This window comes from Haemorhous mexicanus, chromosome 34, assembly GCF_027477595.1.
Source record: "Haemorhous mexicanus isolate bHaeMex1 chromosome 34, bHaeMex1.pri, whole genome shotgun sequence".
Classification (NCBI taxonomy): Eukaryota; Metazoa; Chordata; class Aves; order Passeriformes; family Fringillidae; genus Haemorhous; species Haemorhous mexicanus.
Window position 1 is genome coordinate 785056 of NC_082374.1, and position 14133 is coordinate 799188.

The window sequence follows — 14133 nt, forward strand, 5'->3', positions numbered from 1 at the left end:
CTGAAGGTGACTTAAGGTCCAGTGACACTGGAGATGCTCTTCAGGGGTACCAGGCAAAGGTCCCTGTTCGGGCGCCACTTGTTGCGGTCTACAGTGGTGGTGGATGCAACATTCCATGAGACCTCTTGCACCAACGGGTAGGAGCCATGAGGGCACCAGCACACAGGCACACAGACACACACATACACACAGAGCAGCTTGGCAGTGAAGACACGGGAGGGTCCAGGCACGGAGTTCCAACAAGGGTTTATTAGGGTCCAACTCTGAAGGAATCCAGGGACCAAAGACTAAGACAAAGGAGGGTCCAGGATATAAATACAGGGAAAGAGGAGGGTGAAGAAGAGCCTCAGGGATCCAATGGTCTGAGGGCTTAGGGGTGGTAGACAGGGAAGGGACCAATAGGAAATGCCAGGGTGGATGGGTGAGGTTGCACAAACCAATGGGAAGACAGGGAAGGGAGAACTCACTAGAATATGAACATGTAAGAGTAAAAGAGGAAGGGAAGGCCAATGGGGAGGACAGAACTGGGACAAACTAACATAGTGCTGCAGAGCACCATGGGGGACGCTTCTTTCTTCACCCTGAGCTGAGAAATGCCCAGAGCCTACAGTGCATCTCTCCAGGGGATCACTGTTGCCCTCTCCCCAGTAGGCTCTAGGGCTTTCACACCCCAGTGCAGAGTGTGACAATCCCCTCCCTGGCCCAGCTGCTGATGCTGGGCCTGCTTCCCCCAGGACACGGTGGCACTTTGGACTGCCAGGGAACTGCTGACTCATGTTCAACTTGCCCTTGGCCGGGACCCCCTGGGGTCCCTCCTCACAGCTGCTCTCCAGCCTCTCCTTCCCCAGTCAGTACAACAAGCCAGGGGTGCCCACCCCAGGGGCAGAATCTGACCCTTCCCTTGTTAAACTCCATACCATTGGTGATTGCCCATCTCTGTTTGGGAGGTCTCTCTGCAGAGCCTCTCTGCCCTCCAGACAGTTGACAGCCCCTCCCAGTTTAGTGTCATCAGCAAATGTACTGATTATCCCTTCAAGGTCACAGCCCCACCTCCTGAAGAGGCATCAGAATGCCCCTCATCCTCAACGTTTGGCTGTCCTGGGTGATCCTCACCACCACCACCACTGTATGGGTCATCCAACAACCCAAACAAAACTTTTGGGTCCTCTAGCAAAGTCCCTTCAACAGGACAGTTCTTGCATAGCCATGGACAGTGTGGAGGATCCTCTATCCAAATGCCTGGTGGGAATACCACTCAGAGCAGATGAGGGCCCACTCACAGGTAGGGGACTCAACTCAGGGGACAGCTGGGACAGGTGGATGAGGGCACTACCACATGCACCAGAGGAACCTCAAGAACTGGACCTGTTGGGGTCCTCCCTAACTTCACAATGTATCCATTTCGATTACAGAAGATTGGCAGGAAGCTGTTACAGCTATCTAAAAAGAGTGACACCTATCAACAGAGTTTATGAGAGAAATTGGTGCAGCTACACTGCCAAAACACCATCTTGGTCCTCATTCCAACCTGAGGTGCTTCCCCGAGAAGTATTCCTTATCTGCAGAGATTGAGCTTGGCATGGCATTCCATCCTGCCTCCCAGGAGGGCCATGCTCCCTTGGCCGGCTTGCTTCCCTCACCCCAAATTTCACCCTAAGTAAAGATTGGAGGAAACAGAACCAATTGGCCCATCAAAAGAGAGTATATACAGAATTCAATAGAAATTGTGATTCAAAAATTTATGATTGGGACAAATCCAAGAGGGTTATGGCTTCAGTATTATTACCTTGGGTAGCTGCAGCTAAGGCCCTCGGTGAGATTTCTCACCTGGGGTGCTGGCTTAGCAAGCAGGCCAACACAATGTCTGCTGCTTTGAGCGATCTGCTAAAGGACAAAGAGATAACCAGGCACGCAACCCTCCAAAATGGGGCAGTCATTGACTTTCTCCTGCTAGCCCATGGCCATGGATGCAAGGACTTAGAGGAACTTCTTTGTTTTAATTTAACGTCCCACAGCCAGTCCATCCAATCTAACATCAGGAAGATTCAAGACTTAGCGAAGGAGATCAAAAAGGAGAAAAAGACTGCAGACTGGATGGACAATCTATTTGGACATTGGGGCATTCCAGGGTGGGCATCATCCATAAGATAAAGTTTGTTATGGGTTTTAGTTATCATTATTATTACTTTACTTATATTTTCATGTTTTATTAAGTTCATCAGGAGAACTGTGGGAGAAGTATTTTTAATAATAACTAAAAAAGAGGGAGATGTTGTATCCCTGGGTAATGAAGGAGATGCCAAGATTGGGATACCCTGGGAAGATAGCTCCAGGATAGGGCGACCCAAAGAGGTGCTCTCCCACAGTTCCTTGCCCCATAATGTAATGATCACAGTTACAGGGATGTAATCATCCCTGTTCTCCTCCCCTGTTCCAGAATGTTCCTCATTCTCGCTTACCCTATTGGTCCCCATTCCTTACAGCTCCTCCCCTGAATCCCTGTTTGTTGTCCCCGTGTAACCCCACCTTTGTACCACCCCTGCTCCTTTTACCCATTGGCCCTCAGACCCAATGCTCCGCCCCGCCCCCCCAGTCCCATATAAAACCCTGAACTGTCCTTTTTTCTTGGTTCTTCTGTGCCTGGACTCATTCAGTGTGTTAGCTAATAAACTACCACTGCAACTCCAAACAAAGAACCCTCCCGCCTGCTTTTTCTGTTGACCTGCAGTCACCATCGGCAGCACAAGTGTCTGCTGCACCCTGAGCTATCTGTCCCTTTCCAGAGTAAGACACTCCCAGGAAGGCAATGGCCTCGGCAGCTCCTGCTGCACCGCCGCAGACATACTGTACTTTTTGTTCTTTGCAAAGCAAAGATAAGGAGCCCATCACATTCTGCTGTTTAAATTGATCGTCTGAGTACATTTCATGGATTTGGGTGGTTTGGAAATAGTTTGGTGACATTTTGTGAGCACTTCCTTTCTTGAACATTTCAGTTCTATATTTTAGGAAATGTTTCATGTGTTTTCCTGTAGAAAGCAGGAGTTTGTGATTTGGCTGTGTTGTAAATTATCAAATCGGCAGTCAAATTTATTAAAAAAAAAATTATAAATTTATTAGATCGACAACTAAATAGAATATTATAAAACTGCCACAGCCAAGACAGCGTCAACCCCGGACTTTGATGCTGGGTGAACCTGGTTCGGATGGACGTAGTGTCAGCGTCACCCCAGTGTTTCACACCAACTGCTCCAGGTAGCCAGTTTATATACAGTTTATTCCACCTGAAGCAGAAATGACATAAGATTTCTGTAAGTCCCTTCATATGTATAATGGGGACTATACAGATTCAGACCCGTACAAAAGTTAGTCCATAGGCTTGGATGGCTGTCTGATCTCCTCAAAATAGTCTTCCTTTCAGCTGTAGACAGGACGTTCCCGGTCCTCGATGTAATCTCTTCCAGGTACAGTTGTTTGAATGTTCTGGACATTCTTGGGAAATGGCCACTTATTGCCCAAGAAGGACTCATTCATTCGTTAATAGGCATGATTTTATCTAGGCAAGTCCAGGAAATCTTTGAATAGAAAGAAGGCCCTGCTTCTGGTCATGGGGGTCAGAGGCATGGTTGGATCTTACAATTTTTATACAGTTACAAAGCATGAATTATCTCTATCATATACTACAAAGGGAACTCAGGCATTTTAAAGTGCTCAGGGAGCCGGCTTCCCTGGGAATGAGCAGAGTCTGCTCTCTTTAAAATACTAAGTTTTGGGGTAGAGGGTTCAGAGTTGGGTGGGGGAGAAACAGGGAAAGCAGCGATAGAATTTTTATTATGTGGCTTTTCCTCCACTTCCTTTTGTTTGAGTAAGGTTGATCGGACTTGTAAACTCCAAAACACAAATTTAGCTGAGGACATGTCCCCAGACTTGCCCAAGGTTATCAATTCAAGCCCAACTTTGTCCCAGAATTGGATATTGTAGACTTGTTCAGGAGAAATTTGTGGGGAGTGTAGAAAAAGCCAGCGTATAAACTGTTCCAATTTTCCCTTTGAAAATGTTACATTTCCATTAACTAAAATTCCAACAATTTGATAATACACTCCTTTTTGTGCTGAGCTTTACTTAGAGCCCATTTTAGATGTAAAAGGCAAAACACAACTCCTGCTGACCGAAAACAAAGCCAAATAGCTACCGATTTCGAAAAAACAAACAAAAAAGGCGGTTAAGAGGCGGAGACACGCAGACCTTTAGCCCTAAACAGCGCAGCAGTCCTTGCAGATTTTAAAAGTGCCGCTGGCAGCAGCAGGGAATCGGAACCAGCCACGTGGCACTAGAGGATAAACAGAGCTCCCCGTCCCTGCGCCACGTGGCAGACTGAGACTGGAGCCGCTCCGTGCCGAAAAAACCCAAAAGCCGAGCAGAGAGCACCCCTGCCGAAGCGGGAAAACCCGAACGCCGAGCCGGCGCCGTGAAGGGGAGGGGAAGGGAGAACCCACCCAGGCCTCCCAGCTGGTCCCGTGCGGATTCTAAAATCAGCGGTGCCGCGCCCCTTGGCTATGCCTATCACTCTCACAACGCAGGGCTGCGCAGCCTATATATGCTCTGAATAATAGCGAAAAAGAACAGATCTCGCAGCAGAGACTGTTTTTGAGCTTCTGCCCCCCTATGGAGCAGATATACTCACCCAAAACGGTGCGGTCGGTGCTGGTCAGGCAGGGTTTTCCTCTTCACCTGAATAGGACCCCTTGGGCAATAGGGACTGCCCTATTCTCCCCCTCAAAAACTGCTCACCAAAAAGGAGTGGCACTTTCGAGAGGTGCAGAATGGCCATGAGGTTTCTGTTGGAATGAGTCCCAAAGTCTCTGCTGGAGAGCTCTTGCAGTGAAAGCTCTTCCAGGGACGTTAAGCTGCCTTGAAGTATCTCCGTCTTCTCGGGCTGCAGGATCTAAGCAGCCCCACGCTGGGCGCCAAAATATTGAAATAAAATCCGATATATGTCCGGATGGAGCTTGCCTGGGCTTGTCTAGCCTTTGCTGCTTGACCGAAAGGCGGCACTGTGGTGGTTTCACCTCAGAGACACCACTGGCTAAGCTGGATGCTGCAGCTGGCCTTGAGACAAGTTCAGACACACACAAGCCCCAGTTTACCTCTGTCGCAGATGCTTTAAGGCAAGGTGAAGGAAAAGAGTGGATTCTGCTAGAGTTTTGATCCAGAGTTTATTCAGATGGCAGTCTTCTGAATCCCATAACAACTACTAACAGAATCCCAAACTGTGTGGTCGCTGGCTCTTTTAACCCCCGGGAGAGAGGGAGGGGAGAGCTAAGGAACCCACCAACCAGGTACAGGGTGGGCAAGTCTCAGGTGCATGGGACACCTTGGTGGGCCAATGGACCCCCAGGAATGCAGGCATCTTTTGAACTCTGCCAATCAACTCGATGCCATACTGGAATGCCAGGATTGACAGACAGCGCCCAGCAGGAGTCAGGGTGGGGAGAGGGGGAAGGGATTGACACCTGGGAAAGGACAGGAACACCGGAGACAAACTATGACATCACCCTGCTACACCTGTGGGGTTAGGGGGGCACTGCAGCATCTCCTCAAACACCTCCAGGCCTGGGGACCTTGGTGTCCTCAGCCCCCACCTCATCCTGGGGCTCTGAGGGGCTCGGGGTGTCCTTGTCCTTCATCTCTGTGCTCCGGATGATCTCAGGGTGTTCTCCAGGCTGGGAACAGCCAAAGCAGCCACAGGATTTTGGGCTTGGACTCTGCAGGAAGTTTTGTGTCTCTGCTTTGGTGCCGTGTCTGGGATTTCAGGTCCTTGGCACATGGGATTTCCCAGAGTTGGTGATGGGAAAAGCTGGGTGCGCTGGTGTGGATATTCTCAGTTCAGTTGAAAAAAGAACAGAGATAATTTCTCCCAGGCTGAGCCTGGGAATCTTAGAGGAAAGAATTAAAACAATTATTATCTCTCTTTCTGTAACCATTGTTTATAGTTATGGTTCTCTAGAGTGTGCTATTCATAGTCACCAATAATGTGAGATGTTTTCACTTTGAGACCAATCAGATCCCAGCTTAACAAGTAAGATTATAAAGCTTTCAACTTCTTGCTAATAAAGGAATTATTCTTTTGCCTTCTGATTCACCTGAAGGCTGAAGTCTTTCTTTCTGTCCCAGACTCAACAGCGTCGTCTGGTAACCCCGACGTGAATCGCAGGTGGCCGATCGGTCGGGTGGACCCCGATGTCTGGTGTAGCCTAGTCTGAAGGCACAAGACCGTGGAGGCTCCGGCTGAGTTCGCAGCCAAGGCTCAATACGGAGGGATCTGGAGACCCCTTGTGAAATCTGATGCCATTTGCCCTCTTGAATGAGGTAACACTGACTGTGCCGTGTCTTCCTGAGAGGACTGGTCCCATTCAGACCATGGGCATTGGCCCTGGAAGGCCAAGAACTGAGTGGGGGATGGCTTTTCCCAGCACAGCACACTGTCTCTTGGACACCTGCTGAGGGACGGGTTTTCCTTAAAAATGGGGAACCAACTTTCCAGAGATGAACGATTGTCTCTGCCTTTCAGGACTCTGATAATTCCTCTGAGACTCGCTGTCTCTGAGGAAGCCCTCTGCGATCTGCTGGCCTGGGCCAGAGATCAGGGGTTCACAGCAGACGTAGGCGCTGCATCCAATTTGGAGACTTGGGAATCCCTCAGTGATTGTTTGCTAACTGCCATCACTGCACTGGTCATTCCCTGGAGATGTGTTTCTAAAGCCCTTCGGCGCAAGATCCCAGGGAACAGGAAAATTACAAAGCCGACAGGTTTTTCACCTGCAATGGCTCTGGGAACCGTGTCCCGATCAACTGTGGTGGATCATTCTGCTCCATTTCCACCATCTCTGACTCACCCCGCACCGAGAGGGGCGGCTGGAGTGCAGTTGCACTCACTGGCATTTCCAGCATTCCCTGCCCCACAGGGACTTGTGGGCTCATCCCCACCATGGGTGGCCCTGCTGCAGCTGCCAGTAGCACCCAATGCTGCTCTAGACAGGGCAGCCGGTGTTTCTTTGTTTCGACCAGCCCTGAGTTGACTGCCCCTGGCTCCATGACCCACTTTGGCAGCAGCAGCGACTGCCAGTGCTGCAGGTTTCTCTCAGTCCCAGGGACTGAGAGAAACCACCATGGCAGTTTTTCACGTGCCTGCCACCACCACGCCGACCAGCTCTCCTGTGCCAGCGCCAGCTGCTGCTCTCCAGCTGCGGAGTCCGCAGCTGAGCCCCTGGCTGCAGTAGTGCCAGGGCCAGCCCCCCTGCGCTGCTGCATGTTTCTCAGACACTGGCGGTACACCACGCCATGGGGGAAGAACGCCTGCGATCTGCGGTGGCTGCCCCTGCGGCACCAGCAAACGCTGCAATCTCTGCTTTGCAACATGCCCCTGCAGGAGCTCTGTTCTGCACTTCACCGCCTGTGTCAGAGCCTGCAACCAGCCCAGTCTCCTTCTGCCTTCCTTGGACAGTCCCAAGCCATGCTCCCCTGAGGCAGAGGCTGGGACAGCGAAAGGAGACACCAGCCCATTCCGCAGCAGAGGCGCGGCTTGACAATTGACTGCTGGTGCCGAAAAACTGAGAATTTTGAAACTCAGTGCTTTTCCGGGGACCAGCTCTCTGTTGGATGGGGGGTGCCCTCACTCTGTAGAGCTCCCACTGGGGCTCAGGGCACTCTGCCCCCCTGGCTTGCACCTGAGGGGTGGGAGAAACGGTCTCCTGCCCCAGAGGGATGGGGGTGGCAGCACAAATCTGAGAGCTGGACAACAATCACTTGTATCGTGGCAGGAAGGAGTGAGGAACAACCGTTTGTCCTGGACAGATGGGGTTGGTGCCAAGAACCCCAAATACAGGGTGGAATTTCATATTCCCAGAAAAACCTCTCCTTCCCATATGCCAACATGGACCAGTGGTCCTGGAGAGAATGTGGGGAGGAGGAGGTGGCGTTCTGTCAGGGAGCCCATCCCTTCAGCTACTCCTGCGATCCTTCCCCTTGTTTTGGCATGGTGGGGTTGAGGGAAAACAACAGACCAGACACATCTGGGCTCAATGGAGAAATCACTGCGGCCCGCCATGGCCAGGGCCAGGGTCACCACTCCTGGCTCCCTTGGCCCTTGGCTGCTTTGCCTTCCGATAGGGGCCAGGTCCATCACCCCGGCCGCTGGGTCTGGGTGCCTTGGCCTGCCCACAAAGACCAGGGCCCCCACCCCACCCACCACTGCTGAGTCCGAGAGTCCGAAGACCCGCTGCTGCTGGCTTTTCTGAAGAAAAAAAAAAAAAGGGCATCATCTTCATAGACGGCAGAGCACTGGAATGTCTCAAATTAGGCATGGCCTGGTTGTATTAAAGGCTGTTGCCATGGCTTTCCAACATTTTCTTAAGTGTCTGAATTTGGTCAAATTCTGCTTATGTGGTAGACACACTCAATTGTTTGAAAACTTTGGGGATGCAATCCAGACCTGAGTTCATTTATATCACTTGGGTTGTTCGTTCAGGACATGACTGGCATAGGCCAAAAGCCTTGCATGATTCTTCTACCAAAGTGCACACACCCTGCAAAAGCAATTTCAATGAATGCCAACCGAGGCTTGACCTGCTGCACCTTACTGGCTGGGATAAACCCCAGAGGCCTAAAGGCTTTGCAGCTGTGGCAAACAGATGTCACTCATGTTGTCAAATTTGGCTGATCTGATTGTGTGCACGTGTTTATTAATAGCTGCTTCTCTGTCATGTGGGCATCTACTCACACTAGGAAATGGGTGCTGATGAGTTAGACTGCCTGTGTTACAACAGAACTAACAATGTTTTCTTATTAATAGTTAAGTTTATAAAAAAATGTAATGGTAGAAAATTTATAGTGTAAGTATAAGTTAGAGATCTCTTTGATTGTTCCGAGGCAATGTCTGGTTGAGGTTTTGATTGATAGCTGATAAACCTCTGGAGCTGAGTTTTTCTCTTTCCTGCAAGGGATCCCACAGGAGATTGCAAACACTGCCTCCTCCTGTAAACAAAAAGGGGGAATTGTGGATATTCTCATTTTAGTCGAAGAAAGAACAGCGATAATTTTTCCCAGGGTGAGCCTGGGAATCTAAGAGGAAAGAATTAAAATAATTATTATCTCTCTTTCTGTAACCATTGTTTATAGTTATGGTTCTCTAGAGTGTGCTATTCATAGTCACCAATAATGTGAGATGTTTTCACTTTGAGACCAATCAGGTCCCAGCTTAGCGAGTGAGACTATAAAGCTCACAACTTCTTGCTAATAAAGGAATTATTCTTTGCCTTCTGATTCACCTGAAGGCTGAAGTCTTTCTTTCCATCCCTGACTCAACAGGGTCACACTGGGAATGGGAGACCCCGGGAATGAGGGACCCTGGGAATTGAAGGACTCGGGAATGAGGGACCCCAGGAACGGGATGGACGGGGACCTGGGTGATCCAGGGATTATCCCAGGGGGTTCCAGAGGAATTTCCAGGGATTCCCTATCCCCGCCGTGTCCCTTAGTCACTTTCACGCCTCCCAAACGGTGCCTCTGGGATTCACCCAGCGATTGGTGACATCACAAACATCCCTGACAACCACTGGCTGCTGCGTGGGGCTGAGGCGGAGCTGCTCGATGGCTCCAGCGCTGGGTTTGGGGGCGCTCCGGGGGCTCCTGATGGGCAACAAGGGGACAGAGGGACCCCCAGCATCGGGACCCCCCTGAACTCCCCATTCCCAGGCACGGGGACCCTCCTGAACCTCCGTTCCTGGGCACGGAGACCCCCTGCACTCCCTTCTCCACCACCGGGACAGCCTGTACCCCCTTATCCTGAACCAGGACCCCTCTGACCCGCCCATTCCCTGGCATGGGGACCCTCTGCAGCTGCCGTTTTCTGGCACTGGGAGCCTCCGGCACAGCCTGAACCCCCCTTATCTTCTCACTGGGCACCCCTGGAACCTGCAGCCTTCTATTATGGGACCCCTTGAACCTCCCAGTCGCCTCCCGTAGGACCCCCTGCAGCCCCCGATGCGCTCCTCTCACCAAAGCCCAAACCCTGGGGCTGCTTTGGCTGTTCCCAGCCTGGAGGGCACCCTGAGCCCACCCGGAGCACAGCGATGGGGGGTGAAGCCAAGTCACATCTCGAGGGGGGGCATTTGCAGATTTCATTCTCAGCACAGAGCAGGAGCTGGGGGGTTCCAGAGGCCGGACCCCCCAATGGTCACAGCATGAGCTGGGGGGTCCCCAAAGGTAGGGGGTCCCCAGAAGCCGACCCCCAATGCTCACAGCAGGAGCTGGGGGGTTCCCCCAAAGGTGAGGGGTTCCCCAAAGGTGGGGGGTTCTCCCTAGGCTGGGGTCCCCAGAAGCCGACTCCCGATGCTCACAGCAGGAGCTGGGGGTTCCCCAAAGGCCGCTCCCCACTCCCCCATCAGCAAAGCTGCGCACGATCGGGACATTTTAACAAGCGAAGGCGTCAGCGCTCATTGGTTACAGACGGCAGAACTGGTTGTAGCGCAGTTTGGGGTCCCGGGATTGTCCCCGCCCGGGGGTCCCGTACAGGGGCGCAGGGGTTGTGGGTGTCCCCACTGTCACCACGATCGGGAGGGTCACGGTGCGCAGCGCGCGCCCGGAGCCGCGCGGGGGCGGGGCTGGGTTAACGATGGCGGGGGGGGGAGGGGGGTGAACCGGGGGCGACACCTCCAGAGCTCCCCGGTGTCCCCGGTGCCACCCCTGATGTCCCTGTGCCCCCCTCCCCCCCGTATCCCCATGCCCCCCCAGACACAGGCTATGGCTTCAAGAACTGGTGTCACCTTTATTGGTTCCTGTCCGTGACTGTCCCCACGGTGGCCCTGACCCGTGGTGGCCCTGACTGTCCCCATGGCGACATTGACTGTCCCCATGGCGACCCTTGCCACCCCCTCCATGGCCCTGGCTCTCCTCTGGTCCCTTTGGTGGCCCTGGTCACCCCTGTGGCGGCCACAGTGGCCTCAGCAGTGGCCGCTATGGTGCTGGTGGCCCCTTGGTGGCCATGGCTGTCCCCTGGCTCTTCCTGTGGCAGCCTTGTCCATCCCAGTGGTGGCCTTGGCTGTCCCCCACGGCAGTGGTGGCCATCCCCTGACTCCCTGTGCTGGCCCTTGGTGCCCCTTTGGTGGCCCTGGCCACCTCCTGGCTCATCCTGTGCTGGCCCCAGTGGCCTTGCGGTGGCCTCATGGTGGCCCTCTGGCCATCCCCATGGTGGCCCCGGTGACCCTGTGGTGACTGTCCGGTGGCCCTTGGTGACCCTTGATGGCCCTGGCTGTCCCCTTGGTGGCCACAGTGACCCTGTGGTGGCCCTGGGTGGCCCCTCGATGGTCCCGTTGGTGGCCCTGGGTGACCCCACAGTGGCCCCAGTGGCCCATGGTGGCCCTTGGTGGCCCCGCGTCCCCTCCGGCTCCGGTTTCGTTGGTTTGACGCACTCGACCCAAAGTTGGTTTGGCAGAATTTGGGGGTGGGGGGGGGAGAGGGAGGGAGGGGGGAAGAGGGGGACCCCAAGATCCAGGGGTGGGGGGGAGGGGGTTTTCCCCTCTGCACCCCGAAATTTGGGGTCCCTGAGGAAGTTTTGGGGTCCCCCCATGCTAAGGGAGGGGGGAGGGGAACCCCAAAACTTGGGGAGGGCTGGACCCCCGTGTGTGTCCCCAAAGCCCCTGAGGGGGTTTGGGGGGTCCCCAAAACCCGGGGAGTTCCCTGATACCCTGGGGGTCCCCAAAACACAGAGGGACTCCCAAAGTAAAGGGGACTCCAAATACTGGGGGGTCCCCAAATTTGGGGGGATCCCCAATACCCTGGGGGGGGACCCTGGACCCCAGGAGGGGGTGCCCAAGCTCGCGGGGGGTCTCCAAAGTGTGGGGGACCCTCAGTCCTGGGGGTGCCCAAGTTCACTGTGGATCCCCAGAACTTAGGGGTCCCCGGTACCTGAAGGATGGGGTCCCCAAAACGTGTGAGGGGTCTCAACACCCCAGGAAGAATCCCCAAGCTCTGGGGCGTGTCCCCAGATTGTGGGGTCCCGTCAATTTTGGGGGGGTTCCCAGAACTGGTAAAGGGTCCCCACTGCCCCCCACCCCCGATTCTGGGGGCCTCCCCATCCCTATGTACAGCGTGGCGAGGCCCCCCCCGGCTGGGGGGGTTGTGCTTCCGGGGGGGCCCCGCTGGGATTAGGGGGACCCCCGGAGAGGGGGGGCGGTTTTGGGGAGGGCCCCCCGTGCCTCAGTTTCCTGGGGGTGGGGGGGGGGGGGAGGGCTGGTCCATTTACATCTATATTACAAGGAAAACGTGTCTCTTTGTGGGGGGCGGGTCCCCGTTTCAGGGGGGTCCCTGCTGTGGGGGGACCCCTCAGTTTGGGGGAGTGTCAGTGCCCCCCCCCACGACTTGATGCTGCTGAGGCCATCGGGGCCCCCCTGGGATGGCTTTTGGGGGGGGCCCCAGAATGTGGCTGAGGGATCCTCCCAAAACGCCCCCACGCCGGGGCAGGGGCACGAGGAGGGGGCCCCGTGCGAGGTCCAGGTGCAAAGTCCTGGTGCGAGGTCCTGGTGTGAGGGGGGACGTGGCCGAGCGAGGTCCCCAAGCAAGGTCCTCACGTGTGGCGCCCGGTGGTGCCTCGGGTGATGCCGGTTGGATCCTCAAGCAAGGCCGCCACGACGTCGACTCCTCGTGCAAGGCCCTCGTGCAAAGCCAGGTCTTTGTGTGACACTGCGGCCTCACTAGCGTGACACCTCAGCCTTGCCCAGCGGTGGCTCCTGGTGTGACACCGTGGCCTGGCACACCCGCAGCTCCTCCTGCGACACCATGGCCTTGCCCAGCCGCAGCTCCCAGGATGACACCGTGGCCTGGCACACCTGCAGCTCCTCCTGCGACACCGTGGCCTTGCACACCCGCGGCTCCTTGTGTGACACCGCGGCCTTGCACACCCACAGCTCCTCGTGCGAGGCCAGGGCCTGGGATCGCGCTGTCCCCTCTGGTGGCGGCCAAGTCCTCTTGCAAGGCCTGGCGCAAGGCCAGCTCCTCGCACAGGGTGGGGGTCCTTGAGTGCCCCCAGACCCTCGCGCGAGGCCACCCCCACCGTGAGGACGAGACCTCGTGCGAGGGGGTCGCCGCTCGGGCCGGACACCCGTGCGAGGCCAGACCCTCGTGCGAGGAGGGGTCTTGGCTCGGGGTCGGACCCCCATGTACCCCCAAAGCCTCGAGCGAGGGGGGATCCTCGTGCAAGCCCGGCCCCCCTCATCCCCCCCGGCCACATCCCCGTGCAAGGCTGGACCCCCTGGTGGTCCCGCGGTGCCCCCGTGCCCCCCGCGCGCCCCCATCCCCCAGCACAAGGGAGGGTCCCGGGTGCCCCCCTGCCCGGGGGTCTCACAGGCTGGTCACCAGCTGCATCTGCCCGTCGGGCTCGGCCCCCCCCCGCGCCCCCCTCGGGCCCCCCGAAGGTCTCGGGGCTGTGCCGGCGGTTGGGGGGGGGCGCGCGGGGGGGGCCCCCCCAGGTAAGGGGGCGCGGGGGGTGGGGGTCCCTCGGGGCTGCTGTCGGGGTAGTCCCGCGGAGGGGGGGGGGTGCCGGGGGTCGCGTGGGGGGTCGGGGGGGGGGCCCCAGCCCGCCCGGCCCCCCCCGCGCCAGCTCCTGGTAGAGCAGCCCCAGCTCGGGGGCGCCGGGGGGGGGCTCGGCGGGGGGCGGGGGGGGCGGCGGAGGGGGCGGCGGCGGCGGGGGGGGCCCCCCGTGCGCGGAGCCCCCTCCCCGCAGGTTGTTGTGCACCAGCTCCGAGATGATCATCTTCTCCAGCGCTGCCGCGTCCGGGGGGGCCCCTGGACAACCCCCCCGGCCCGGGGCCACCCCCCCGGGCCCCCCCTCGGGGCCCCCCCGCAGGCTGTAGCTGTTGTTGAAGTTGCCGTTGAGGGGCAGCGGCTCCGGGGGCTCCCGGGGGGGCTCTGCAGGGACGGGGGGTGTCAGTGGGGGGATGGGGGGGTCCCTGGGGGGGGTCTGGGAGGTCATTGGGGGGCTTGGGGGGGTCAGTGAAAGGGTCTGGGGGGGGGGTCATTGAGGGGATTGGAGGGTCAGTGAGGGGGTCTGGAGAGTCATTGGGGGGTCAGTTGGGGGTCTGG

The 14133-nt window shown here is 56.3% G+C and overlaps 1 protein-coding gene across 1 annotated transcript in view; it reads right to left on the bottom strand.

Annotated features, from left to right (window-relative positions):
• Nucleotides 1-12746: 12746 nt before the first annotated feature.
• The window catches only part of LOC132340877 (adhesion G protein-coupled receptor L1-like), a 45553-nt gene continuing 44166 nt past the window's right edge, over nt 12747-14133 (bottom strand). The window contains exons 24-26 of the mRNA XM_059872042.1: nt 13721-13959; nt 13397-13654; nt 12747-12980 (exon numbers count right to left, since the gene is read on the bottom strand). Of these exons, the coding sequence (XP_059728025.1) occupies nt 12747-12980; nt 13397-13654; nt 13721-13959 (731 nt within the window). The remainder of the gene's footprint in view (nt 12981-13396; nt 13655-13720; nt 13960-14133) is intronic.